The sequence below is a fragment of the Penicillium canescens genome, assembly GCF_028828765.1.
Source record: "Penicillium canescens strain IBT 15451 chromosome Unknown utg000007l_segment0_segment0, whole genome shotgun sequence".
In the NCBI taxonomy this organism is placed as follows: domain Eukaryota; kingdom Fungi; phylum Ascomycota; class Eurotiomycetes; order Eurotiales; family Aspergillaceae; genus Penicillium; species Penicillium canescens.
The window spans coordinates 178,368-204,015 of record NW_026703969.1 but is presented as its reverse complement, the minus strand read 5'-3'; the positions used below and the strand labels follow the sequence as shown (position 1 = coordinate 204,015).

General features: G+C 48.8%; 5 protein-coding genes across 5 annotated transcripts; 2 read left to right on the top strand and 3 right to left on the bottom strand.

The window, feature by feature from the left end:
- Positions 1-2,867: 2,867 nt before the first annotated feature.
- On the top strand, positions 2,868-3,830 carry N7446_010519 (ankyrin repeat domain-containing protein; the record flags this gene model as incomplete). Its single annotated transcript, XM_058519262.1, has 2 exons — positions 2,868-3,088; positions 3,245-3,830. The coding sequence occupies 2 exons, from the start codon at positions 2,868-2,870 to the stop codon at positions 3,828-3,830; spliced, it is 807 nt and encodes a 268-aa protein (XP_058368100.1).
- Positions 3,831-6,657: 2,827 nt separating this feature from the next.
- On the bottom strand, positions 6,658-10,646 carry N7446_010518 (Histidine protein kinase NIK1; the record flags this gene model as incomplete). Its single annotated transcript, XM_058519261.1, has 3 exons — positions 6,658-6,684; positions 6,761-10,429; positions 10,503-10,646. 3 exons carry the CDS (start codon positions 10,644-10,646, stop codon positions 6,658-6,660), a joined length of 3,840 nt encoding a protein of 1,279 aa, XP_058368099.1.
- A 5,313-nt stretch (positions 10,647-15,959) lies between these two features.
- Positions 15,960-17,225, bottom strand: N7446_010517 (Acyl-CoA N-acyltransferase; the record flags this gene model as incomplete). The annotated part of the gene is made up of 1 exon (XM_058519260.1): positions 15,960-17,225. The coding sequence occupies one exon, from the start codon at positions 17,223-17,225 to the stop codon at positions 15,960-15,962; it is 1,266 nt and encodes a 421-aa protein (XP_058368098.1).
- A 3,637-nt stretch (positions 17,226-20,862) lies between these two features.
- Positions 20,863-21,570, top strand: N7446_010516 (uncharacterized protein; the record flags this gene model as incomplete). The annotated part of the gene is made up of 3 exons (XM_058519259.1): positions 20,863-20,964; positions 21,012-21,144; positions 21,317-21,570. 3 exons carry the CDS (start codon positions 20,863-20,865, stop codon positions 21,568-21,570), a joined length of 489 nt encoding a protein of 162 aa, XP_058368097.1.
- Positions 21,571-22,533: 963 nt separating this feature from the next.
- On the bottom strand, positions 22,534-23,558 carry N7446_010515 (metallo-beta-lactamase family protein; the record flags this gene model as incomplete). Its single annotated transcript, XM_058519258.1, has 2 exons — positions 22,534-23,413; positions 23,437-23,558. The coding sequence occupies 2 exons, from the start codon at positions 23,556-23,558 to the stop codon at positions 22,534-22,536; spliced, it is 1,002 nt and encodes a 333-aa protein (XP_058368096.1).
- Between the last annotated feature and the right edge of the window lie 2,090 nt (positions 23,559-25,648).

Here is a 25,648-nt window from a genome sequence, read left to right as displayed (position 1 = left end):
ATATAGCCCTTTGATCTATAGTCAGGGAGCCCCTGAAGTTAGGTAAGACAATTTCTGTTCTCCCGGTTAGTCCCTAAAAATATAAAAAGAAAACGAAATAACCCACCTCAGAGCGCTAGCCTTGAAGATGTCCGCCTAGACATTCTCAATTCTTTCTCGAAGGGGGGTTGGCGGTCCATACGAGTGATTGTTGTGATATTAGGCTGATGCAGACCAGCAACAAAGCCGCACCACCGGAATTAATCCCGAGTTGTCTATGCAAAGAACCAAGTTGATTGAAAATCAACTCGATCCTCTTGTCATATATATAGCCTCATGTTTCCTTCTCAATGAACAATCAATTAATTCCTCTGATATACAACACGCAAGACTATCCTAAACCCGCATAGTTCTGAAGCGAACCGTAATACCACTGCTGCTAGAAGCCCAATCTCTACCGCGATGCTTCCCTTTTGGATGACTTCCAGAACGCGGTTACCACCTCCAGTATCCGAAAAATCCTTGGCACCAAAGGTTAATCGAAGAAGACTGCACGACAGCGTACTATGTGGTAGTCTTCCGATGCGAGACTATTTTTTACACGCTTTTCCGGGTTTCCAATCGTATCGCCTAGTGTATGTTAACGAATCTGGGTGTGGTTAACACAATAGGCTCTTGCGGACAGGCTAGGCACCAGCTTGCAAAAATCTCTAACAAGTAACACGATAGCACGATTCCATTGTAATTAAGACTATCCGATGATCATATAGCCAGGGCGGCTTTGTCCATCGCTATGTCTGCGGTGGTTCCGCGGGTATTGTTGTCTCCGAGAATCTCATAGTTTAGCTTCTGCAGTATTGAAAAATATCGACAAAGCTAGAATTTTCCTCGTTGTTGATCGAATCTTCTTCACTAGGGTTAGATATTTCATTAAGCGTAACTGGAAACAAATTTGAAATGGCCCAGACCAAAGCCTCAATACCTTTCTTAGGTAGTGTATGAATCTGGCCGGGGCAGAAGGAAAGAGTGCCACTAGTAGTTCCAGCGTACAGGTTTGTCGATCGAAAAAAATCGAACAATGTCGCTAGGTTTCCGTTGGAGACTCACTCTTACACACTAACGAATTACCTCACAAATTATCATTAGCCTCATGGTGTATATCAATGTCTCCTTCTGGATTTATTCTCGACTAAAACAAAGAAACCGCTGTGGTAAACTGGCAGTGGTTATTATGCAGATCGGTTTGTTTATATACTTTATAGGTGTTTCAAAAGTAGACCCCTCGTAACATTTATTGCGACATGGAGTGTACTATTTTGGGAACTCCAGGCTTCGGTAGCAGCGCTCTACGTGTGCTATTTCCGTACTAAAGCTTTGAGGGCCTGAATTACAGCGGGATATAGCACGCTGGGAGTATATAATCTGCGGTCTGAGGCTTTCGGAATACAGAGACGGTTTTCATTGCAGGACGCTATGAAGCCAACTCTATGTGCCGTTGTTTTCGTCGGCTATGTAGGTTCAACCACGGCAGCGGTCGGGGATAGCCATAACACTCTCAAACCCGGTAATCACCGCAGGTCGCACTTGAACCCCGGCACTCTAGAGACATGGAGAATAACGGTCACAACACTGTAGTCTTTCGGAACACTGCGAGCGAGGTCTGAAATGCCAAGTGTCGCTCCATTGTCTCACGCCCGGGAGACGGAGAGTAAACGCGTAAGTGACTCCCCGATAGACGTTGCTTGTCAAAATTCTGCTGATTATTCTACTAGGGCAACTTTCAACAATAAATCCCAAATAGCGGGCGGCATTACCGCCGTTCCTAGCTCCCAAGAAACGAGCACCAACGCAAATCCATCAAGTATTACTGGCAAGGGCCAATACGGTATGTCTTACGCCCCGTAAACTCAAACTGGGGGGTGTAAAAGTAAGGAGGAAGTATCTGCAGATATCAAGGCGATCAAGGGTATCTCATCCGTGTTTACTCTACTGACTCTAGTACGAGGACAAATAAAGGTAAAAAAAAAAACACGGAGTAAAAATGGAAGAATTAGAAACGTAGTATCAACCAATCGAAATCCCGAAACATAAAGAACAAAGTAAAACAAGGGTAAAAAGCCACAGAATAAATACAGAAAAAATGGCCCGGCCCACCTATGGGGCCCGCGCGCCGGATAGTGGAGTTCGGTGGAGGTTGAGAAGGTAAAAATCAAAGAGTCATGAAGCTTAATCTTTTGTTGGGTGGCACATAACTGCTAAATGTTTGGCCAAAGTGGTTTCTCTTAAAAGGCAAACAGAAGAAAAGAAAGAAAAAAAAAGATTAGGGAAAAGAGAAAATAAACAAATGCTCCACATATCACGTCCATCTCCGCAGTGCGAATATGCCAAGACCTATATATTGTCGCGTGTACCCTTATGTACAAAAGCGTATGGATATTATATTCCGCTAATATAGGGATAGGCGAGGTCGGTCCACCAACACTCTCTTGTTGGCCCATGTACCATTATATCCCCATCGATGCAGACCAATGTTCGCTTGCCAGTGTGTCCTCTTTTTGGCCTAGAAATGGAACAGGATGACTGAGAACTACAAGGTCTAATCAGTTGCATGCTATTCGCAGAGCAAATCCAAAAATCGAACCACATAAATAATCAAGTTTGCCAGATTACTAATCTACTATTATAGATCTAGAAAGTCTCAGATGCAGCTTAAATACGCTGATTTGGGTGAATTCGAGCAGAATTGTGACCACTTTTCATAATGGAACCTTGAGCCTCCACAAATAACTACAGGTTATTCCATGAGGATCTATCGAACGAAGCCAAATACAAGCTACGCAGATGGCTGGACCTTACACGTGGTGAAAGGACACCAAAGGGGTATCGCAATGCTTTGGAAATGGCAAGCCGCCACCCTAGGTGATACTGCCATGGTCAAGGAATTGCTTGCTACTGTGCAGGGCTCCCAGGAGAAGCCTCGTTATGGATATCCACTCCTACTCGTAACCCATTCAGGATGCGTTGAAACAGTGGAACACCTTCTAAAGGAGGGCGCAGACCTAACGGCCAGCATAAAGCGCACAGAGATTGAGGAGACACCCTCGATATTGTATGGAGTCAGAAGGATCCGCAGCTGTTGATGACGTTGACAGATCATCTGATGAGCCCCGAATATATTAGTACACTAGAGGTTCATAAAGCGCTTGGCAAATGTGCCGAGCATAATGACGAAGACTGACCCCAATTTTCAAACTAATGGCTTCAGTCCTGCCCTGGTATCTGCCGCCAATGGCGGTAGTGTAGCAATCAATAGCATTCTGTTGAAGGAGGGAGCCATGGTGGATTTAAGGTGTGATACGTCAGGTTGCACCGCTCTTAAAGTCCCTGCTGGGAAAGGAAACCCTAAACTACTGGAACTTTTACTGGAAGGCGGCGCCAATCTAAACGGCCGCAACGACGGAGGTCCTATAATTGCTGCAGCAAAATGGAGAAAGCTTAGAACAGTGCAGGCTCTTGTGGAGAATGGGGCCTGCATGGATATTGCAAACAGTAAAAGCGAAACGCCTATCGGAGTTGCCGCAAGCTTGAATAAAAAGGATGTGTTCGCATACCTGACACCTTCCGCAGATTTCAGGTTCGCTCTTAAAACTGCCTTTGACGAGGGTCACTTTTATAGCCAGAATCAGCAGCATGTGGGCCGAGTCCATTCTTATTCTCGAACGAAACACTGGCACCTGTTGTTGCAGTGCAATCTTGCAGTATTGAAGTACAAATCTGGTTCCGGAACGACTGACATATCGACCAGCTGGGTGTTCATTTTCGTGTTGTGGTTTCTTTCGCAACTGATATAGAAGTATGAAACCTTTTCCTTAAATCCCGATGAGGAGGCGAGCATATTTATGTCCTGCAAACAGTGGTAATTCATGGCTTCTGGCATGCGTAACTCTATAACCGGAAAGTAGATTAGGCGCATAAAGAAAAATATCTAGTATCAGATATATCGCCAAACTGTAGTGGGCAAGCGCCATAGAAAGAGAAAACTCAAAGCCACATCGACTCCTTATGTGGTTAGCTAAGCCACCGTGAGTGAGAGCGTAGTCATATGGGAGTGGGTCTAGTAGTAGGACTAGACCTTTAAAGGAATTCCTATAGGGCCTTAGTAATATGGACATGGGACTAGATTTTGGCTAGTCCCTTGGGAAATGTCAATGTCTAAATAAATTGCCATGAATTGCAAATTCTAATGAACACACCAGTGGAGATTTGTACGCTCGAGCGTGCTCATTGGCATGTGGTGCGTACACCTGCCGTCCTGGAGCGCGTGCCCGCCAGTCACAGCCGCAATCAACATCTCTTAGTTTCAAAGCTGCCCGTAAGAGCAGTCAATTGAGTGTGACGCTACTTACGGCTCTGCGCAGGTTACGATAAGTCTTCTAAAACCGAGACTGAGCATGCGTTGGTAAGGTTCTCCTACTTTAGTCGATATCTGTCATTCAAGCGGTCCATGACACCCTGCATTGGACGACGCAGGTTGGATACCGTCTTGTCTGTTTCGAATTTTCCCATTCTTTTCTTGGTCAAAAGACAGGCTGAAAACAGAGAATATCAGCGCAAGGACAGGTTCCATCAGAATGAAGGTGGATTTCTCAGTCTGCATATAAGCTTTTCATGTGAGCTCGTGCTACATCATCCCTCATAAGGTCCAAGAACTTGGGTCGACTCACTCTTCGCCACGTAACTCTCCATTTCGCTAACAGTCAATTCCAAGCCCTCCAGTTCCAAGGTCAGAAATGTTGGGGTATATTCCGGGTCTACCTGGTCTCGCCGCACGTCAATCCTGTAGGATCACTCCATGTCATTCGCAAATTGCGAGAGTAGGCCATCGTTATCACCTACAAATCCTTGTTGTCTAGCTTGAAGTAACCTCGCAAAAAGCCAAATCCTCTGGAGGGGTTCGACCATCCACCTGACCTGGTCTTTGACTATTAAGGAAGATTGTCAATCTGAATATGTGTGTATATAGCTATGGCCGACGCAGTATAGCCTTACAGTCGTTGGAATTCCGATAGCACAGATGAGCAGCCCATCCAATTGCGAGAACGCCCCCACAAGCAATAGCTACGCCCACTCCGGCGACCAAAGGAATGGCGATTTTCACACCGATGTATGCAATCCCACTACCGAGAATAGTAGTGGCACAGGCTTTCTTAGCCAGGGATTTGGCTTTCCTGTGGTCTTCTTCATCAAGGGATAACCAGTATAAAAGACTTGTTTGTTCAACGCAATTGGTTGCATAGTCTACTACGTTGGCCAATTCTTGGTCATCGGTTCCGTCTCGGTGTTGAGGTCAGCGACGTTCTTAGGTTGAGAGAGACGATTGCTTAGCATGGAGAGCCTTGATTGCTATTTGAAGTTGTTCTGTGGCAACTGCGGAATGCCTATAAATAGACAGGACATTGAGACCTTTCCTGAGCTTTAATTGTTCCTATTTGATCGGGTCAGGACATGATTTTTCCCTTGTAAGTCAATACCCACAGCATCTTTAATCTAGGCTCGCTGGGCTTGATGCAATTTCAGGATACCTAGCCCTCTCTCTAGAGTGGCAATATCTCCGTTCGTGGCATCGGTTCGGAGACAAATTGCAGACAGCTTGTTGTGTGGAATTGGCCCTTCGGGAGGGAATCAGAGAAATACGGGCGGCGGCGGCTGTCGAACAGTCAACATGAATCAGGAAAACAGGCGATCTGATTGTAGTTAGTATCTGGTATCAACCGATTGCTTCAAGTTACACGTGCCTTTTTGAAGAAAAGAGTCACCCATCAGCAGCAGGAGTCAACTTCGATTGCTCCATGTCACATAGCCCCTCAAATAAAACCTGGCAGAACACTAACTGGAAAAACTGGTCTGCGACCTGAAAATGGATTCGGGACTCACAACATCCAGTATCGCGTATGCTGACTCATTGTGCCCGCATCAGTCACATAATTGATGAGTCTATTCAAGTGGCTGAAAGTCGCATCAGAAGTGGGGATAGACTCCCTGAATGACAATTGAAGGCAGATCCAAAGAATTTGAGAGCGGAAAATAGTTGCATTTAGCGCGATCCATTCATCTGGCTCGGTTGTTGTCGGAGGAGCCCAAGGATCCAGCTGCGCAGATTCCCCATTCAGGCCAAAATCCACGCCCGCTATGTTCACGCTGTAGTTGTACTAGGCCTATCCTTGTACGGGACAGAGAGACAAAGAGGAAGTGTGAACCCAACCGGCCATGGCAAAGACGATGGAAAAAAGGTGATAATGAAGTACGCGGGTATGAGCAAATATGAGTGAAGTGGGAATAAAGAAGAAAATTTATGAGAGTTCCGTTTCGGCTTCAGGTTTCACCACCTTTAAAAGGAAATGGGAATGATAACAAGAAGCACTCAACAGACTCATATGGACAGGGTATCAACAGGTCACACCAAAAAGTGCTGCTTGTATGTCTTGTTGGATAGGGGCTGATTACTATGACGATAGCCAAGATGGCCCTTATGTTGGAGATTTGGGATAGCGCTGCGTGGTTGCTGAGCCTTGCGATCCTCTGCGGTTACTTGGTTTGGGTGGCGAATTATATTTAGGCGTACGATCGGGCCAATCTGCAGGGCGGGAAAGTAAATGTTCATGAAATGCAAACGAGAGCTCAGGTACTGTTGGAGCGCAGCAATGTCTATGACGAAAGAAGGAACGGTTAGCCAAGGGTTGATCCGGAACCTAGTCCTTCGACAACAGACATGTTAACGTACCTGATCATCGATCATCTCTTCATCTTTGTCTTCAGGCTCGGCGACACTACCACGGCCTATCGGGCCAGCAGTGGAGATTGCCCGGGTCTCTATGCCAGGCCGTGGTGGGGAGGGTAACCCTTGTTGTTTCTGTGACCGCTGCTGCTGATTTGGATTATCGGGGACAGAAGAGTGGATGGGATGCATTTCTCCACTGCTCGAGATCCGAGATTCCTTGCTCTTCTCCAGCAGCGATCCACCAAGCGTTGCGCACTTGAGAATGGTCTGCATCATCTGGTTCTGCTTAAGTGGTTTGGACAGGTACTCGTCCATTTGAGCCTGGATACACTTCTCGCGATCACCCAGCATGGCGTGTGCAGTGAGTGCAATAATCGGGGTTCGCTGGAGACCACTCTCTCGTTCATACTCTCGAATCTTGCCAGTAGCCTCGAAACCACCCATGACGGGCATTTGAACATCCATCAAGATCACATCATAGCGGCGCTTCTTGACAGCCTCCACGGCCTCTAGACCGTTACCAACAACAAAGACGTTGTGGTTGTGCCTTTGGAGTATCTTCATGGCGAGTTGCTGGTTGACCTCGTTGTCCTCAGCAAGAAGGATGTCGAACGAGCGGGAATTGTCGGTGGGGATCGGCGTCGACCGACCCTCCAATGCAGGAAGCATACCATTGCCCATATCAATAGGCTGGCAAGGCGTTGTCATGTACGAGCTGATACCAAGATCCAAAGCGGACTTCAAGCTGACACAGACCAAAGGACACACCAAAACAATGGGGATATACTTGAACTCGTCGAATGTTCGCAGAATGCGAGCAGTGTCCACCGAGTCCACAATGATGACATCGTATGCATGACCAGACTCCTTTCCAGAGGGGTCTTGGATTTCAGGTGGTGGAACATGCTCTTCGTTGCGCACCACCAACGGCTCCAATTCGATCTGCTTGAGCATCTTCATGACACTAGTGGCTTGGGCACCGTTCTGGCCCTTGTCGATGAACAGCACCCAGTGATTCCTGTATGGCAAGAGCTGAGAAGCAATAACGTTCAAGGACTGATCGGCGAGCTTCACGACGCAAGTGAAATGGAAGGTACTGCCGTGTCCGTACTCTGAGGTAACCCAAACGTCACCACCCATGAGATTGACCAGGCGTTTGGAGATTGACAGACCGAGACCGGTACCACCGAACCTGCGGGTGGTTGACCCATCGGCCTGTTGGAAGGTATCGAAGATCAAGTCCAATTTGTCCTCCTCGATACCAATACCGGTGTCGGAGACGGAAAATTCAAAGGCATATTCGTTGGTGGTGCATTGCTCACGATCGGATTTGCGGATCGTGAGCTTAACCTCACCGTGGTCAGTGAACTTGATGGCATTACCGACTAAGTTGAGAATAATCTGGCGCAGACGAAATGGATCGCCAATGACATAGTCAGGGACTGTGTTGTCGACCTGGTAAGTCAGGCTAAGGGATTTCTCATTCGCCTTCACAGCCAAAGTCTTGAGCGCATTGAATACGGTACCGCGCACGGTGAATGGAATGCTCTCAATGACCATCCGGTTGGCTTCAATCTTCGAAATATCGAGTATATCGTCAATGATTGTGAGCAAACTGTTGGCCAGATTGTGCACCACGTTCAGCATTTCCCGGGTATACGGCTTCAGGTCGTCGGTATCCAGCGTGAGCTGGGTCATACCAATGATACCGTTCATGGGAGTTCGGATCTCGTGGGACATATTGGCCAGGAACTCAGATTTGGTGCGATTAGCAAGCTCGGCAGCCTCCTTGGCGGCAGTGTTTCGTTGAATGCTGTCTCGCAGGTTGGAAACCATCTTATTGATCTTGCGCTTCAGTTCGTCCATTTCTCCCGAAGCGTTGACAGTGATGAGCTTGGTGAAATCACCATCCGTGGCGGCATCGGTAATTTCGCCAAATGCACGCACTTGGGATGTCAGGTTCTCGGCCATGGTGTTCACATCCTCCGTGATCTCCTTCCAGGTTCCTGCGATCCCTTCCACGTTGGCTTGGCCACCCATCTTTCCATCGACGCCGACATCGCGAGCGACCTTCTTCAGTTCAGTAGCGAACTTGGCCAAACGACCCACCATGTGATTGATAGTAACTTTGAGGGTCAGCATCTCTCCTTGCGCGTGCACCTCGATTTTCTTGCTAAGATCACCCTTGGCAATAGCTTGCGTCACGTCCGAGATACTTCGCACTTGCGACGTCAAATTTTGCGCCATGGTGTTGACGTTATCGGTGAGATCCTTCCATTTTCCTTCCACATTGTCCACCTTAGCTTGACCTCCCAGGGTACCATCGGTACCGACCTCACGCGCGACCTTGCTAACCTCGAAAGCAAACGTGTTGAGACGATCCACCATGCCGTTGATGGTACTCTTCAGATCAAGCATCTCGCCCTGCACGTTGGCAGTGACCTTCTTGGTTAAATCGCCCTTGGCGACAGCCGTGGTGACGTCCGCAATCTCACGCACCTGAGTAGTCAGGTTGTTGGCCATGCGGTTGACGTTCTCTGTAAGGTCTTTCCATGTGCCTTCCACATCATTCACGGTGGCCTGGCCACCTAGTACACCATCGGTACCGACCTCCTTTGCGATCTTGGTGACTTCCTGCGCGAACTGGCGTAGTTGGTCCACCATGGAATTGATGATATTTTTCAGCTCGGCAATTTCTCCTCGGCAGTTAGCTTGCACCTTCTGCGTCAGGTCACCCTTGGCGACGGCTTTGGTTACAGTGGAGAGATCACGCACTTGCGTGGTTAAATTATTGGCCATCGCGTTGACATTGACCGTAAGTTCGTTCCACATGCCCTGGACACCTTCAATTTGAGCTTGACCTCCCAGTACACCTTCCGTACCGACATCGCGCGCGACTCGTGTGACTTCCGTAGCGAATGTCCCGAGTTGGTCCACCATGGTATTGATCGTCTGTTGCAGTTCCAAAATTTCACCGTGAGCGCGACTTTCGATCTTCTGACTCAGATCACCGTGGGCGACAGCAGTTGTGACAACCGCAATTTCTCGCACCTGGTCCGTCAGGTTCTTGGCCATGATGTTGACGTTCTCCGTGAGCTCCTTCCAGATACCGTGGACACCAGTAATTTGAGCTTGCCCGCCGAGTATACCCTCCGTTCCGACCTCGCGAGCGACCCTAGACACTTCGCTACCAAAGACTTGCAGTTGATCCATCATGGTGTTGATCGTACGTTTGAACGTAACAATTTCCGGGTCCATCTCCAAGGGGTGTATCAGGACCTTCATGGAGAGATCACCGTTGGCGACTTGCGTGATGATGCCGCCAATTTCTCGCAAAGCCTTTTGGAAGGCCTCGTTGGCCTGCTGGTGCTTCCGGAGCTCCCGTTCGAGCAGAACTACATCCTCGTTTTCGACCTTGGTGAGTGCACGGCGGGTGTGCTCCTCCTGCTTCTGCAACTCGTCGCAAACCCGCGCTATGATACCCTTCTGGAAGCTGATCTCCTCGGCTTGCTTTTGCACATGATTGCGGAGGATGCTGATGTCTTCTTCGCGCACCACACGCATTGCGCCGGTCTCATCCTCCTCGTCGGTGTCGTCTTCGTCAAGGTCTCCAACCGGGGTGGATGGTTGGGGTGGATGAGGGAAATTCTCTTCAGGGCCCGACCGGGTCCGCTGTCGCCGATCGGGTTGATTCAGTTTTTGCTGCTGTGTAAGGCAATAAGAAGAGTCAGAATCTTGACCGGACAACAAGCGATCGAGCCCGAAGGTCCACAAAAAAATCAGGGTCCTTCTCGTTGGATCCGATAGCAGACGGGGTGGTCTGCTGGGGGTTGACGGGGAGTTTGTGATGACTGACAGCTTGGAATTCCAGGTAGTGCACGCGGCGCATCAAGGCCTCCAACTCGGCTTCGAAGGCGACCTTTGCTGGGCTGGGTTCCCCGGGAAGTTTGGATGATTTGGCACCGATGGTCGCGGGAAATTTGAAATCAAAGGGGGGGAGACAGAGCCCCTGGTGGGCTCGTCTCTAGCGAGAGACTGCAGCACTGCCGTCGCTGCCACGAGAGTCTCGTCCGCACCAGCCATTGTGCCCTAGCAACCTGTTAGTCGATCACTACGGTCGTGATGATATGCAGAACCCGAAACTCCGAGTCTCCGCGCCGTCTGTCGTCCCGACAAGATACGAATCCAGGGTGAAATGTCTATCCTGATACCTCGATGCGTTCGTGGGCCAGAATGGGAGCCATCAAGAAAAAGAGTTCGGGACGGTCGAACGCCGAAGCGGAGTCTGGACAAGCACAACTTACTGGGACGGGTTCTTGACACGACAAATCCAGCAAGCCGGTTACAGCGACATGGGGTGATTCCACAGGAGTTCTTCGGGGACGGATGTGAGGGTATGATCCAGGGACATCCCGACTGACTCGGGAAATCGGGGATGTCGAAAAGGAGACCCTGAAAGAGAGAGTTCGGGTATCTAAGGATGTTCAGGGTGAAGGGGGATGGGAGGACAGCCACCTGGTAAGGCAGTTATGTAAGCGACGCGTCCTTCTGTGGTGAAAAGGCCGAAAATGAGATAATGTAGTTATGGGAGGAAAAAGGCAGTTGGAGATAAAGGCAAATTAGGGTTCTCAGGGGTGGGTGGTAAAGGCAGGGTTCCAAAGTGGAGGAAGAGGGAGCCGATCAAAATCAGAAAGAAGATTTCGAAAGGGGCGGCGATGCCGATGGCTGCTCAGATTTTTGGTTATTATTATTATTATTTTTTTTGGGGGGGGGGGAGAGGATGTGGAGAGAGCCTTTTAGGACGGTGTCTCTGGTCTTTCCAGTGGTTAGTTCTTAGTAGTAGTGCTACTCTATAGAAAAAGTACTCCGTACCTACTCTTGAGTATCCTGTCGTGGTTGGCTTTTTGTTTGAACATACGTATCCTCTCTTAGGAACTCTCGTCTATCATTTCTCATATCCACACTCGCCGCAAATAAAAGTAACTATTAAAATGATAATGGCCTTCAGATGAGCATAGGCAAGTGACTCCAGCTCCGACTACTACGACTGGTGCCAACGCACAGACAAATAGATGCACACGATAGAGTTCACCGCAAAGCCAGGATATTATCAGAAAGCTCAGTATCACAACTGCGGAGTACAGTACATCGTCTGCCAGCCTGCCAGTGATGGCGACTACAAGTTCATACTCAATACTCCGTAGACCACACCTCCTGGATATTGTACCGTACGACTTCTCCCTGAAAGCCTCTGCTGGCGTTCTCCTAAGTCACCAGGTGGCGATCGCACTCCATCATCTTAACCTCCAGCTACGATGAGCTATCTATCAACCTTGTCAAACCCTCTTGATTTTCTCCATCTGTCATCGACCAACGCAGTTGTTCGAAGCGACTCTCGTGGGACTCTCTGGCAGACAGGTCACGTAGAGAATGTGCGCTGTGGGAGAACACGCACATACACACACTGATAGAGTACAGTAATCTGATAGGAGAAGAGCGAATGCCCAGTGGTCGTCTCAGTGCGGCAAGTGGGGAAGCCCTACAGGAGACTATCGAGCCCGAAGCCCGCCAACGCCACTTCCTCACCATGTTAGGAAATAAGCTACTAATCCTACAGCTGAACATCATCGAATCGAGAACGGGCATAGAAGCCCTGATCAACGATCACCAAAGTCAGAACCTTGACATTCTCCTCATTCAGGAACCGTCTATTACTGCATACCGGACACGCGTGAACGGCACGGCATGGCGACTGTACCAACCTACAGTAGAAGATGGCTCTATCCAGGTCCGAAACCTCATCTTATGTTAACCGCGAGCTTTCAACAGCTTCTCACCGGCAGGTGCAATGAAGTCACGCAGACGTAACGCGATCAAGATCTGGACCGCTGACCATCAGATTCAGGTCTTCTCGGTCTACATCCCGCCGGTATTGATGCACACACCCGATGAAGGGTTGGCAGGAGAAACTCTGTCCGCGGTCCACCACACGATCCAAACCACCACGCTCAGTGACAAAATACCCGCCACCCTTTTTTTATCCGGTGACTTTAACCGTCACCACCCAGCCTGAAGGAGCAACCACATCCAGCCTCGATTCATCAAGGATGCCGGGGAAATAGTTAACTTCTTTCATGACCATTACCTAGAGACAAACTCTACAGTCCTAGGAAGCTGACCAGCGATTCTGGGGCTTTCCAACCTCCTAGGAGTAAAACTCGCCCATCCCGAAACCACAAAGTTGATTTTCCGAATACATATTCTTTTGCCTCGCTATGATCTTTTTTTGATATCTCCTGCTGTATCCTCGGTGCTGAGCACTGCAGGAGTGTGCGATTATTCCGCTACTTCGACCCGTCTGTTTCTCAGACTGCCATCGAGCGCTTCCCTCTCCAACAGTTATCCTTCGAGTCCGCCTTGACATCTTGTCGGTCCAGCAGTAGCCTGACCACCGCTTCATGTCCACCTTCAGCCGCACAGGATAACGGTGTCCGACCCCAGTTAGCTTTCGAGTCCGCCTCGACATCTTGTCGGTCCAGCAGTAGCCTGACCACCGCTTCATGTCCGCGCCAGGCTGCATATAGCAACGGCGTCCGACCCGAGTTATCCTTCGAGTCCGCCTCAACATCTTGTCGGTCCAGCAGTAGCCTAACCACCGCTCCATGTCCGCCCCCAGCCGCAAAGGACAACGGTGTCTGACCCCAGTTAGCCTTCGAGTCCGCCTCGACATCTTGTCGGTCAAGCAGTAGCCTGACCACTGCTTCATGTCCGCGCCAGGCCGCATATAACAACGGTGTCCGACCCAAGTTATCCTTCGAGTCCGCCTCAACATCTTGTCGGTTCAGCAGTAGCCTGACCACTGCTTCATGTCCACCTCCAGCCGCACAGGATATCGGAGTCAACCCATCGTTATCCTTTGAGTCCGCCTCAACATCTTGTCGGTCCAGTAGTAGCCTGACCACCGCTTCATGTCCGCCTCGAGCCGCATAGGATATCGGAGTCAACCCATCGTTATCCTTCGAGTCCGCCTTGACATCTTGTCGGTCCAGCAGTAGCCTGACCACCGCTTCATGTCCACGCCAGGCCGCATATAACAACGGTGTCCGACCCAAGTTATCCTTCGAGTCCGCCTCGACATCTTGTCGGTCAAGCAGTAGCCTGACCACTGCTTCATATCCTTCAGCCGCATGGGATAACGGCGTCCGACCACAGTTATCCTTCAGGTCTGGCCTGATACTGGCGTTTGCGAGCAGCAGCTTCATCAATTCGCCCTCCCCCTCCCTCGCGAGTAGATGTAGGATCGTCCTCCCTCCTTCGTCTTGATGCGTGGTATGCTGAAAAGTTAGGACCCGTGCGAGCCCAGGAGCCGCACATAAGAGAGACAGCAGGTCAACAGGCATAAGATATTCGGCGGAAAGCAGGGTAAGTTCGATAGGGAGATAGGCTCCTACCCTAGACGCTCTCATTATGTCGCTTTCGCGGGGATACGGAAACAGTAGATATAATTCACACGCCCAACTAGGAAGCCGAACGACGCAAATGATCCAATGAACAATGTTCAAGGGATGAATGAGGTTTCAGTTTCCCCAACTTGTCGAAGTGCTCTTGAATACTACCTCAACTGTTTCGTATGCTAAACAGGGCTAATTTGGAATACCCGGTGTCGTAACATGCCAGTACTAGCCCCTTGTAGTATATGTGCGAAACCAGCGTGGGTGGGCATGGCACGGTAACTGGATAGCTTTCTCAGGCACCCCATGAAAAAGTCAACTGCTCGAGGTTAGATGAATAGGAGACGTTTTTGGTTGGCAGAATATTAGGTAATAATTAGGGGTGTGGGACGAAGGGTGTCCAAACTTATGAGGCGTCACTGTATGTCTCATACCTAGCCTGATGATTGGTACAGAGCGGCCCCTATCTTTCTCCAGTTAAAGCTCGATAAGTGGAGCCCGATCGTTAAGAGGACCACTAAAAACGCTTTCGCCGTGGTCGACGCTCCTGATCGCGAGTCGAACGTGGTCGCGCTCGTCTAAGATTTCTTTGTTTGGATTGTTTTACACGAGTTGAGTCAAGAGCGTGAGTGATAATTTGCCACAAGGAGTGCGACACCGCCAGCATTCGGCGGCCAACCAGGCCAGTCTTCCAACCTGAATAATATCTTAGCGATGCGCACCAAGATCAAGGCAGTCGTAGGCGGTCAACCAATTCATCACGCTTTCGATGCGGTCTCAGAGAAAGGCAGTTACCAGAATATCAGCACTGTGGGAGCCTATCTCCCTATCGAACTTACCCTGCTTTCCGCCGAATACCTTATGCCTGTTGACCTGCTGTCTCTCTTATGTGCGGCTCCTGGGCTCGCACGGGTCCTAACTTTTCAGCATACCACGCATCAAGACGAAGGAGGGATGAGTGGGTCCTCGTGGTGTAACTACAATCACTCTCGAAATCGGCTTGACCAAGACACACTCCATCGCTCTTTTCTGGCCCCATCGCGGCGGCCTTAGCGCGGATAAATTATTCAACGTTCAATATTAAGATGACTGAGAACAGTAAATCCTTGACACTATTAGGAAAAAGGCTGGATCTTGTTAGGCTAGGCTGGGGTTCTTAGTTGTGAGAGTAGTGGACTGGATGGGAGCCGATGAGCGTCCACAAGATTTGTGTGCTTTGCTTGATAGGCATGCGTTTAAGCACCTCACCCACTGCCCTCACTTCCTGTTTCTCTCTTTCTCTCTACCTCTAATACTTTAGTCGGTAGGCACCGAAATGTTCTGTTCTTTTCGATTGGCCCGTAGCATACCGTAGTTGACGTAGTCCACGTAAATTTATAGCCTACACTTTAGTTACTAGAAAAAAAAACCTAGACGCACTGTACTATACAGTATGGAGGGATAATACTGCGACTCTCAATTTGATGCGACTGGTTCGATACTCTATTCGTAATAGGGCTTGGAGGTGAGGCTAGAAAATATTTGCTCCATGTATTAGTTAGATAACCCGATTTCGAGAATTACAATGCTCGGCAACAATGTTTGTTGCATACTTTCGTGGCATTTTCAAATACAGAGTTCGGGAAATGCTCTGCGGGGTTTCAAAGAGCCAGGAGAAGCGTCGGCTAAGTAGGTGCAAGCGATTGATAGGTGGTCAATCAACCCCGGTTGAGCAACTGCATCTATTTGCAGTGAGTAGTTCAAAGGCGGATTTAATCACAGAGTTCTATCACAGTCCACATAACAGTCGACAATACCTCGCCTCCAACCTTCTCCATAACCCTCCGACTTGCCATGTTATACTGAGCCACATCCGCATGAACCCATTCTCTTAGGTGATTTTGCACTTCCTCGTTCTCCCCTTTGGCGCTAAATATCCCATCTAGATCCATTCCTCGACGCATGGTTTCCACCGATAAGCAAGGAGCAAGACCTTGACCCCGGTGGCCAGGCTCGACATGAAGCGTCGCTAGAGCGCCATCTAGGCCCAGGAAAGCCCACGCGATAGGCATTTCGTCCTTTTCCTTAGAAGGAGAACAACTAGAACCTGACCATCCATGCATGTTTTCTTCTTTACCTGAGTCGTGGTACACTACTACGCTCGGGATACTCAACAATTGCTCCTTTGACCGTGGAATATGTGTACGACTCTGGATAAGATCCAGCTGCGAGTAGAGGACACCGAATCTCCCGCGTTTATCACAATACCGATAGCCCTTCGGTAGAGGTATCGCACCATCAGAAGTTTTGGAGTTGAGGCGAGTTTGTCGAAATAAATATTTCAGGTAGGGCCGACTATCGAATCGATGGACCTTTAGGCCGGGATATGGCTCTAGATCCACGTCTGCGTCAATTATCGGGTGAGCGAATGTCCCCGAGCGTAGAAGAAGCGTGAAAAGACCAGTATGTAATGACCCGATCAAAAACGCCTTTGGATCCAGACTAGAAGGCGCGTAATTGGAGACCGGTGATGATATGGCTCCGATTGAGCGCATTGCTGATAGAGATGCCAGGTAGTCTGGCAGTAGGTTGGTCTTGATATATAACAGCATATTCAAGAGCTGCTCTCGCGTGACGTCCAAGTGGTCTGGGGTAGCTGTCAGGGAGGACGCAACGAGGCTCGTGTTGATGGAGCCCGGGGCAGATCCTGCTCCGGAGGACTTGGTTGCTTGATGCGCAGGATCAGTAAAGAAAGGAAAGATAGTCGGAGTTGATGTATGCTCTGCCTCAAGGCTAGAGTACAGAAAAATCTGGGTTTCCCGGCTGCGAAAGAGATCTACTCGTGCGGCCAGCCAGGGCTGGCTATGCGTAGGTGACGATCCCGGGGGGAACGTTGCTAAGATTCTGGCGGTTGAAGATGGGTAGGCAATGCCATGTTGTATACGACGTAGAAGAGCGATTGAAGATGGCAATTGTGCAGCCAGATGAGTAAGGATTCCGATGTCATGTTGGTAGATTTGAGGCTTCAGGGCTGCCATGGAGAACAATATGCTGCTTGATGTATTGCGAAGCGATGAAACGCAACTCAGAACTGGAATCCTTCGACTCGCATATTTATTGTTTTTCCAACTCTCATAAATCAGCTGAGCAAACATTCCAATCCCTGGCTATGAATGTCACTACCAATAAGGTATCTCAGACCAGCGGAAATAGGTGAGTGGCTGAAGTAAACTTCGTGGCTTGGCTGCAAAACACGTCATCATCTCTGCACAGTCCAGTGCGGCCCTCAATTCCTTGTGCTTCACTCAATGATTTTATCTGCGCTAAAGCCGTGACAGTGGGTCCAGAAAGGAGTAATTGAGTGGGTTTTGGTCAAACCGAACTCGAGAATGACTGTAGCATTGGCTTGGGACTACTATCGGAAGTATACGGAGGAGAGAAGCCCCAGAGGGAGGCTATTAATAGACCATCACACAAAGTGCCCCTTGCTTTCTACTTTAGCCTGGACTCGCTACTGGAAATTGACTCTGGCAGGGCATTTTATTTCGGCAGGACCTTCCGCTCCAGCAGGACTGTTGACTGGACTCCCAGGGTCATGAGAATCTAGGCTAAATTAGAAAGCAGTAGGTGCTTTGTATGATGGTCTATAAATAGCCACCGCTCGGGGCTTCTCTAACTTACCAGTACTGAAGTATTGACGCCTCAGTTGCACTGTATATATAGTATGCGCACCACCTGCGTTAAGTTCTCAGCAGTCGCTAATGCCGCTGAGGCCTTGTAGATACTAGGTACTCATCCCTGAGACGCACTAGCTTAATAGATCGTGGATCATCGGGAAGTGTGTATAGCGTACTTCCACTCAGGGGTCACCTTAGATTTAGAAAGACATATTCAATACTACTCAATTGCTGGCTTATGCTATTGTGCCTTCGATATCCTATCCCTCATCTCAACAACCTGAACGGCCGAATCGTGTACTGGTGTGTCCCGTCCGAGGCGCTCAGACGAAACGGGGTCCCAAATTCCACCTAATATCCTGTTGCATTGGGGACAAGAATGGTAATACATTGGCTCTTCACATAGCAATTTTATGCAGCTTTCCACATGATATCTGTATGCGTCCTGCTCCTAATTACCAAGATCTTTCTCTTGAAGAAGGCGGGATAAGCCGCGTGCAGCTTCGTTGGGCTGATGCAAGTAGAAATTTTCAGGATACAACATCCAACCTCGCTTGCGTGTGCTCGTGCAAAAACACCGTATCTAGCTTCTGTCGTTCCCCACATTCGCCTTCCAGCCGGCAACGGGGTATTTTGATTGGCCAGTGATCGTGACATGGGCGACCTTCCCTTGCTCCACATTAAGAGTGCTGGTTCATGCTTGGCAGACTGAAGCTTGTCGAAGCTTGACGCACCTTGGCTTCAACTTGAGCATCAGCTTGCATCCCGTGCATTGCATACCCCCGGGTATGAGAAAAATTCGCTCCTGATGATAATTTCAAATCGGACCGCCCCGCACCAAATCCCAAAAGTTTGACACGGGTCCGTCAAACTTTGTTTTCCCCCAAAAACGGCAGGTACAATCCATACATTCCAGTGGATCCGTCTCGATAACTTACCATCAGCCTAATTCAAATGGCAGCAGCTCACGTATTCGCATGAGTGATTCGCACCAACGTCAGCAAGGGTAACATAAAAAGTCACGTTTGGTGGGGTCCCAGGGCTCCAGTTTGGCCATGATCACAGTTTGGATGATCTGACTGCAGTGGACGCTCGTACCTTCGGTTGGGTCCCACTTCGGTGGGACCCCTGACCCGCGTCGGCGCGTTATGACAGCTCTGCAAGGCCACACAATCGGACCACTGCGGGTTTTTAAATATCGTTTGGCATCCCTTATACGCTAGACGATGACAACGCCTAAAGATCGTGCTTATCTCCTGAGAGAGATCATTCTCCTCGCGGCGGAGAATCTCAACCCTTGTGACCAATTATCACTTTTACACGCCGTTCCTGACCTCGTCCGACTCATGACATTCCGACACACTTCTATTCAGGATGAAGAAGGGAATACAGTCTTACACCTTCTCGCAAGAGAAGCCGAGGCCAGACTGAAAGAGCTGCTACTGGCGAAGAATAGTACTCAAGCGGACCAGAAAAACAAGAATGGTCGCACGCCACTGTCTTACGCAGCTATGTGTGGACATGAAGAATTGGTGAGGCTGCTTCTGGAGCGAGATGATGTGGAGGCAGACTCGGTGGCCAATGGTGGTGGGACACAACAGTATTATGCTAGTTCTTATGGATATGAAGCGGTGGAGGAGCTTCTGTTATAAAGCCTAGCAGAAATCCAAGTACATATGCGAGACGCAGGCTCAAGAATAGCAGGAGATGATAGCTGACGTAGCGTCCTGAGTGAGAAGCGATGCAGGCTCACGGCTTAGTGTATAGACACGACCTCTCTGAGGATATTGCTTATTCACTGAGGTCGCTTACCCTTAAATATATCTTCGGCGCAATGCAACCTTGTCAGTATTAGCGACGCCAGTTGACAGAACAGCAAGTTATTCCGCTTTGTATCTTTGCTCGAGGCGAATACTTGATTTATGGAATAGTGTCAGTCCATGAAGGAAAGGTGCGAGAGCTGAGCTAAAATCAAAAGGCACTGTCGCTTCACAAATGATCAGCTCTGGTAATAAAACCCCAGAGACATATAGTATCTTATTATCAGACTTGCCTCTCAATCTGTGGCCAAAAATGGTACAAAGAGCTAGAGACCATGTTTTGAAGAGTTCGGGGCAAGAGAAGCTGCTAGGCCATAATCGCGAAGGCACATTGTACTCTAGAAAGTGCATGGACAAGGCCAATAGGGCGGCCTTCTTTTTAGAAGAGTGGGTCCTTTAATACCAACTAGCATCAACCGTCCACAGTAGGCTAGTTCCATCATGAGCTTCCACACTATCGCCGTGGACCCCATCCGAAGCTTGGCCTATTTGCTAAACAGCCCCCAGCATTCTATTCGGGCCAAGCCAGCTTCGGAACTTCGGGAACGGCCACGAATGATGACCGCCGCCTACTGTTCGGACACCCTATCTTTGCACTCAATGGGAAATTGGTGGCAACCCCAGACCGGGGGCTGATTAATATGTCAGCATTGTTGACACTGGCTGGTCTCTGCCTGACCTGAAGCACTGCGCGAGAGAACGGTTGCCTGCCACAGCGAATTACGGCAGCATGCTGAGGAGCGTGAAATATCGTGACCTCCAACCACTCCGTGTTAATTTTGGCAGCCACCAGTTCACATTGGCTTCCGTCGCGGTCAGGTATAAAAGTCACCCAACTCGACACGAATCTGTGAGCTCTCATCGGAGCTTCTCGTTCATGCAGTTTCCACCCGCCCATCTCTGAGCGGCGACGCATATACCCTCCATTCTTGCGGCTTCCCGCATTCATCCTGGCCAGACTTTCTCTGAAGTTGATATGCCCAGATTGTGGCTTGTAGAGCTATTCAGAAATAAAAGAATCGGAGTCCCATGGTTAGTAGTCTATGCGCGGTTCCTTCTCCTCCTCTTTTCTCCTAATACCCCCTCTCCGCTCCTCCCAATCAGTTCTACAAAATGGGGACATTTCAAGTAGCGACCTGCTAAGTCTCAATTAACGCTACCACTTGTTGGTGACCAAGATGCTGTCCCTTCGCTCCGCCGCAGCTTCTACCAAGCCCCTCCAATCGCTCTCCGCACGGTACTCCGTCTCGGTTCTGCGAGCCGGTGTCGTTGCCTGCTCCGTATCGACTCCCCTGCGCCAGGGCCGACCATACTCGCGCGCCGCCAGCCCTCTCCTGAGCTCGACCCGAGCACCGTCGTCCAACTGCGGAGCAACATCGGTTCCAAGCGCGAGGCCCAGCAGTACCTGTCCCACTTCACCTCCGTTTCCTCCCAGCAGTTCGCCGTCATCAAGGTCGGCGGTGCGATTATCACCGAGCACCTCCAGATCTGTCCTCGGCCCTCGCTTTGTTGAACCATGTCGGTCTTTATCCGATCGTCGTCCACCGTGCCTGTCCGCAGCTCAACCGCATGCTAGAAGCCGCCGGAGTTGAGCCCCAATTTGCGGATGGGATCTGGCTCACGGATGGAAAGACCCTGTCGCTGGCGCGCAAGCTCTTCTGGAGGAGAACATAAAGTTGGCAGAGGAGCTTGAGCGTATGGGCGTCCGTGCTCGGCCTATCACCGCTGGTGTGTTTTCGGCCGATTATCTGGACAAGCCCAAGTATAATCTAGTGGGTAAGATCAATGGCGTGGAGAAGACTATTGAGCCGGTCATTGCTGCTGGCTGCCTGCCCATCCTGACGAGAGCCCCAACACACTCATATTACAAGGAGGTGATTTCATGATCGATGCCTCGCGCAAATTACCCCAACGAATAGCAATGACTGGAAGATCCACTCGATCATTGGAAAAGCAAGTTGATGAGCTCCAACTCAAAATCGACAAATTCGAGTCAGAAAGTACAAGGAAACTAGAGTTGCTGACTCGGGCAAACGCGGAATTAGGCGATTGGGGGACCTGGAATCGAGGAATACTGGAAGGTATAGGAAGGCGAGAAGGAATGTTTGAATGGTTCTCTTACGTGGGTTGCAGCAGATGCTACTATATCCAAAGACGTTTTATCTCAGTTCTCCTTCAGCACCGCGGAACATGGCCCAGTCCTGCATCTATTGTGGTCATGGATAATGCGTCATTCCATCATCCACAACGGATTTCGCAGATGTGCAAGGATATTGGGTGAAAACAAGTCTTTTTGCCACCGTATCGCTGTACTTGAATCCAATCGAGGAGTTTTTGGCTGAGCTTAAGGCCTTCATTAAGTGTAACCGGTGTTATTTTGGAGCAGGTCTCAACCAAGGGTTTAATTCCTTTCTTGCATAGTGTATTGATGTCGTCGGTGTGAATGAATAAAGTGCAAGGGCTATTTTTAGCACGCAGGCTTAGAGATAAAAGCACTTTCGGGAAGTCGCTAGGTACTATCTCCATTGAAAAGTCCTCCCCATACACCTAACAAAACTACTAATTGAAGACGAACTCAGTGGCTTTGTTGAAATGAAGTTGCTAGAAAGACAATGCCGGCCCGGGATTTCACACGTTCTTGATCGGGCATTAATTGGCTAGTGCAAGCGAAGAGAGTGCCAGAGGATAATTTTTGCATACAATACAGGGTGAGACATAGAAGGGTGGTGAGTTTCCTAGGCGTTTAAGAACCATGGTTGGTTTGGTCAATATATGTTAAAATGCAAACAGGAATACAGACACTTATTAAAGCAAATAGAATAGATAAAAAAGACGAAGACAACAGCCAGCTAGACTTCGTCCAGCAACGGATGCTGAAGATGACCAGAAGCCCTAAGCACAATTTTTGCGCTCTCGAGTACCCTGCTTTTGCTGTTGCCTCTAATCTCTTGTCCTAGGAAGGCACCATGAGTATCCTCAAAGTCGAGGTCCTTGATAGCTCTCCAAATACCATATATCTCGTCTGGAGGAAGAGTTATCTGTAAGGTAGTAAGCCACATGTAAACGGCTTGGTGAATATTATGACCCACATAATTTGGATAGGACCACATGAACGTGAAAGAAGAAGTACCAGGGAGGCGATTGACATGGTAAAGTCCGCTCGGAACAATCAAAATTGTGTCAGCAATCAGTAACTTTTTCGTGGACTTCCACCAGAGAACCGAACTTCCAGGGAAATGCCCTCCCGCTTTAATCACAATTAGGTCTGACCCATGCTGCATTTCACTGGAACTTCGAGCACAGGGAAGATGGAGTTGCTCTCCTTTCCAAAGTTTCAGCCTGTGGCCGTCACCCCTGTTTCCAAGCCACTGCTCGTCTTCTGCAGATACAAATAGATCACAATTGAACACCTCGGCCCACTGAGCACTGGTGGAAAAGTAATGTGGATGCGAAACCACAATTGCCTGAACTCCGCCTAGTGAGTTCACGTGCCGAACCGTTTCCTCGTCGATATAAGTAATGCAGTCCCACAGAACATTCCCAGACACAGCATCGCCGAGACAGAGGAAGGCCCTTTGACCGATAGCAAGCTTTGGGACAGTGTGTATAGTAATTAAGTTGGGGTTGTTTTGATCAGTGGAGAAAACGTTCCGATAATTCTCCGTGGATGAGTGTAAGCTCTTGAGCGATGTCCAAGATTGGCTGAATGCTACGTTAGCTCCAAGGCAACTAGCAAAAGAAAAGATATTCACCCGGTTGGAGGTACATATTGACGAGGATCATCACAGATTTTGCATGAGTTCAATCCTGCACTAACGTCGTACTGAACACCACAAGTAGAGCAAATCAAAAGATCTAGCGTTGAGAATTGCATTGCTGACAGTGATAGTATGCAAAGTATTTCTTCGATATGCGCTGAGTTGCCCATTTATATACGGGTAATGACGTCTTCTGCACATGATAGTTATTGAGGAGACGTATGCTGACAAACTCGCTGAGTCTTGGCTTACCCTGGCTTACGAGGTCGCTGGGTCTAGATCTGAATGAATGTCGATCACTGGCTCCTCATGATTCTAGTGGAGCCACTTTTCATATTCAACCTTCCGTATGATTTGGCCTGGCAAAGTTATCACTGACCCGCATGTTATATGAGGTTGGGGAGAAGATTTTAGTCATCCAAGCTTCGGTGTTACGAGTCTTTTCGCTGAAGCCCACTCTAGTGATCGTCTCTAATTACACGCCAATGGAGCGCGAGCCCATCTATTGTCCTAGAATCACTGCCTATTATCGTATGTTCTCGGCTGTATGTTAATGCACTATTCGGAACACATTGCCACTGAGATTTAGAGACAAGACGCTATTAATAGCGCTTCAGATTCGTCAATTTCGCACGCTTATGCGGTAGAACTAAAGCTTCGCCACCGTTGTATGCGTTTGCATCAGAGAGAATTAATTTGGCGTTCTGACGAACAAGGTCACAATTGGATCTTGACTTTGCACAGCCGCTTCGGCCTATCAGGAAATATTCTGGGATCTCAATCTGGAGGTAAAAAATCAAAGCAGTTTAAAATGCGCCTTGCTGAAATGCTTATTATTACCAGAGTCACGATTAGTTCTGATGCTGACCAGTTTGTGGCTGACCTATTTACGGATGAACCAGATGGCATTGAATTAAAGCAGCGAGCCTTGGACGGTGACGGTGTGGTGATCGTGAATGATTACCTTTCCAGACAAAAGAGACATACGCTTACCACATCTAGCGGTGACGAATTGATTTGCTTTACGAAACCTAACTACATGTACCTTATAAACACTATTATAATAAAAAGAGCCCTTTCTGCTATTGTATCTGTTTCTGTTATGCTCATCGCTGTTGTTTGAGTCGCTCTAGGCCATGATGGTAATATGTTTTAGAGAAACTGTCTTGTAGCCACTGACGAAGGTTGAGGCAAGGGAAGGAACTGGAGCTGGAGCCCAGACCGCTTAAAGGGAATACAGCGATTGCAGTTTGAAGCTGGAATTTTTAACATGTTTCCCTGGTTGCAAAAACTAAATAGCTTGGTGGATCCAAAACCTGCAGCCTCGTCCTACGGAGACAAACTGATACTTGGTCTGATATCTGGTGCGGGTCTGATATTTGGTGAGAGTGGGCTAGAAGCCACGGGCCAGTCGAGACAATATGCCAAAGGAAGTTTTTAGAATATGGCAGCGTATGCACTTTGTGGGTAGATTAACCAAGGGAAATCTAATACAAGTTTGATTTGAATTAAAGTAGTAAAAGAGTGGCGGTTCCGGGTTGATAGTTCGGAGAGCCAAAGAAGATTTGCGGAATAAATAGGAATACCGCTGCACCCGCGAGTAACTAGTTGAGGATGGTGATGATACCCAAAATTACAGATACTATTCAAAGATATCTTCCCACTTCCCACTACAATTGGATCCGGCAACCAACCCCATCTTTTTATTTTTCTTCCTACGCCTCCCCTACATGTCCGAATTCAATGAAAAGAGTTCAAAACATCATAAAACGGCTGAACTATCTACTGAAAAAATGTCAGCTACTATATTTCGCAATAAAAACGAAATTTCGCAGTTAAACTAGCTAATGGATTCGAATGTAGCCGTCGGACGATCTATAACACGTTGAAACGCTTCAAAGAGCATCAATTATTCGAAATCCTTCCCAAACCGACCGTACTCCTAAGCGAAGCACTCGAGTTTGCAGTTGCCTCTATCTTCAAGCGCATCTCCACCCGTTTTGGGCCTATAACCAGCATAGTGCTGCGACACCGGGTCACCCCTCTCGGTCCATTATGCAGTGGATTTTAAAGCAATTGGGACTCGGAAAACGGCGCTCGAAAAGGAGAATACCAATCAAGTCCTCTCCTGCAAGGGGACAGCCAAGCTTCTTAGTCAGCGCTTCGAGCACCTGGCCATCCCCTGACTGTCGCCCCGTTAGGGTTT